Below are 1,162 nucleotides of genomic sequence, written 5' to 3' on the forward strand. Positions count from 1 at the left end.
AGGGGTTACGGCGGCGGCGGCGGCAGGCGGCGGCCGGTGGGGCTCAGCAAGGAGGTGAGAGCTGCCGCCGGCGTTGCGTCCCACCACCCCAACCCCGACGGCGGCGGTGGACGCCCCCCACCACCACCACCACCACCTCCCTCACCGCCGCCTCGTGTTTTGGTGTCTCCAGGACCTGGCCGAGGCCTGCAGGCGCGAGGGCGCCCAACGGGGCCCCGCCGACGTGGACCGCCTGGTGGGACTGGGCAGCTCCAGGTGGGTGAAGGTCCTGCCCCGTCCCCTTCGTCGGGCGCCCCCGCCGCCGCGTTTCGGGGCGCCCTGACGTCGCCCTTTTCCGGCCCCGCTTCCTCCAGCGGCTCCGCTGGCCGGCTGATGCTCTCCAAGGAGGACAAGGAAGCGGCCAAGATGGGGCTGCCCATCTTCACGGTAGGTCTGGGCGCGATGGAGGTGAGGAGGACACACACACGCGCGCACGCGCAAAAACAGCGTCGGAAGGACCGGCCTCGCGCTAGCTGGACGCGCGTAACCCTTAAAGGCGAAGCTTGGCCGCTCCTCGGGAGCYGCTGCCCGATTCTCGCCCCCGTTTCCCCAATTCTCGCCCTTTTTTCCCCGCCCTTCGGGGCCGCTCGCCCCCGCGTTTCTGCTTTCTCGCCTCCGACCCCTGCAGCACCAGAAGGTGCCGGGCGGCCCCGAGGCCATCGGCTCCGGGAGGAAGCAGCGCCAGGAGGAGAAGGCCGAGGAGGAGCCGGGGTAAGGTGGGGCGCTCAAAACGGAGGAGGGGGCCGGGGGGGGGAAAGCAGAGGGAAGGGGGGTTTTTATTACAGCGGGGGTCGGCAGTCGGGTGTGAGCGTGGGAAACGCGCCGGTGACCCCTGTCCCGTCCCCCCCCCGCCGCAGCTCGGACAGCGGCAAGAAACCCAAAAAGGAGAAAAAAAAGAAGAAGAAGAAGAAGCACAAGCACAAGAAGGAGAAGAAGAAGGAGAAACGGCGCGAGAGAGACGCCTCCACCTCGTCGTCGTCGTCGTCCTCCTCTTCCTCCTCCTCCTCCTCCTCCTCTCCGGAGCGGGACACGAGGTGGCCGGGGACCGGGATGGGGCCGGGGCCGCTTCCCGCCGCCCGCCGCCGCTCACCTCCCGCTCCGTCCCGCAGGCGCCGGCGGAGCA

The 1,162-nt window shown here is 69.9% G+C and overlaps 1 protein-coding gene across 1 annotated transcript in view; it reads left to right on the forward strand.

Annotated features, from left to right (window-relative positions):
• Nucleotides 1-3: 3 nt before the first annotated feature.
• The window catches only part of CUNH1orf35 (chromosome unknown C1orf35 homolog), a gene marked incomplete at its 5' end in the record, with an annotated part of 2,185 nt that continues 1,026 nt past the window's right edge, over nt 4-1,162 (forward strand). The window contains 5 exons of the mRNA XM_085302798.1: nt 4-54; nt 173-255; nt 354-426; nt 668-750; nt 897-1,159. Of these exons, the coding sequence (XP_085158924.1) occupies nt 4-54; nt 173-255; nt 354-426; nt 668-750; nt 897-1,159 (553 nt within the window). The remainder of the gene's footprint in view (nt 55-172; nt 256-353; nt 427-667; nt 751-896; nt 1,160-1,162) is intronic.

The sequence above is a fragment of the Rhea americana genome, unplaced genomic scaffold, assembly GCF_003343005.1.
Source record: "Rhea americana isolate MKP2758 unplaced genomic scaffold, rheAme1 scaffold_192, whole genome shotgun sequence".
Classification (NCBI taxonomy): domain Eukaryota; kingdom Metazoa; phylum Chordata; class Aves; order Rheiformes; family Rheidae; genus Rhea; species Rhea americana.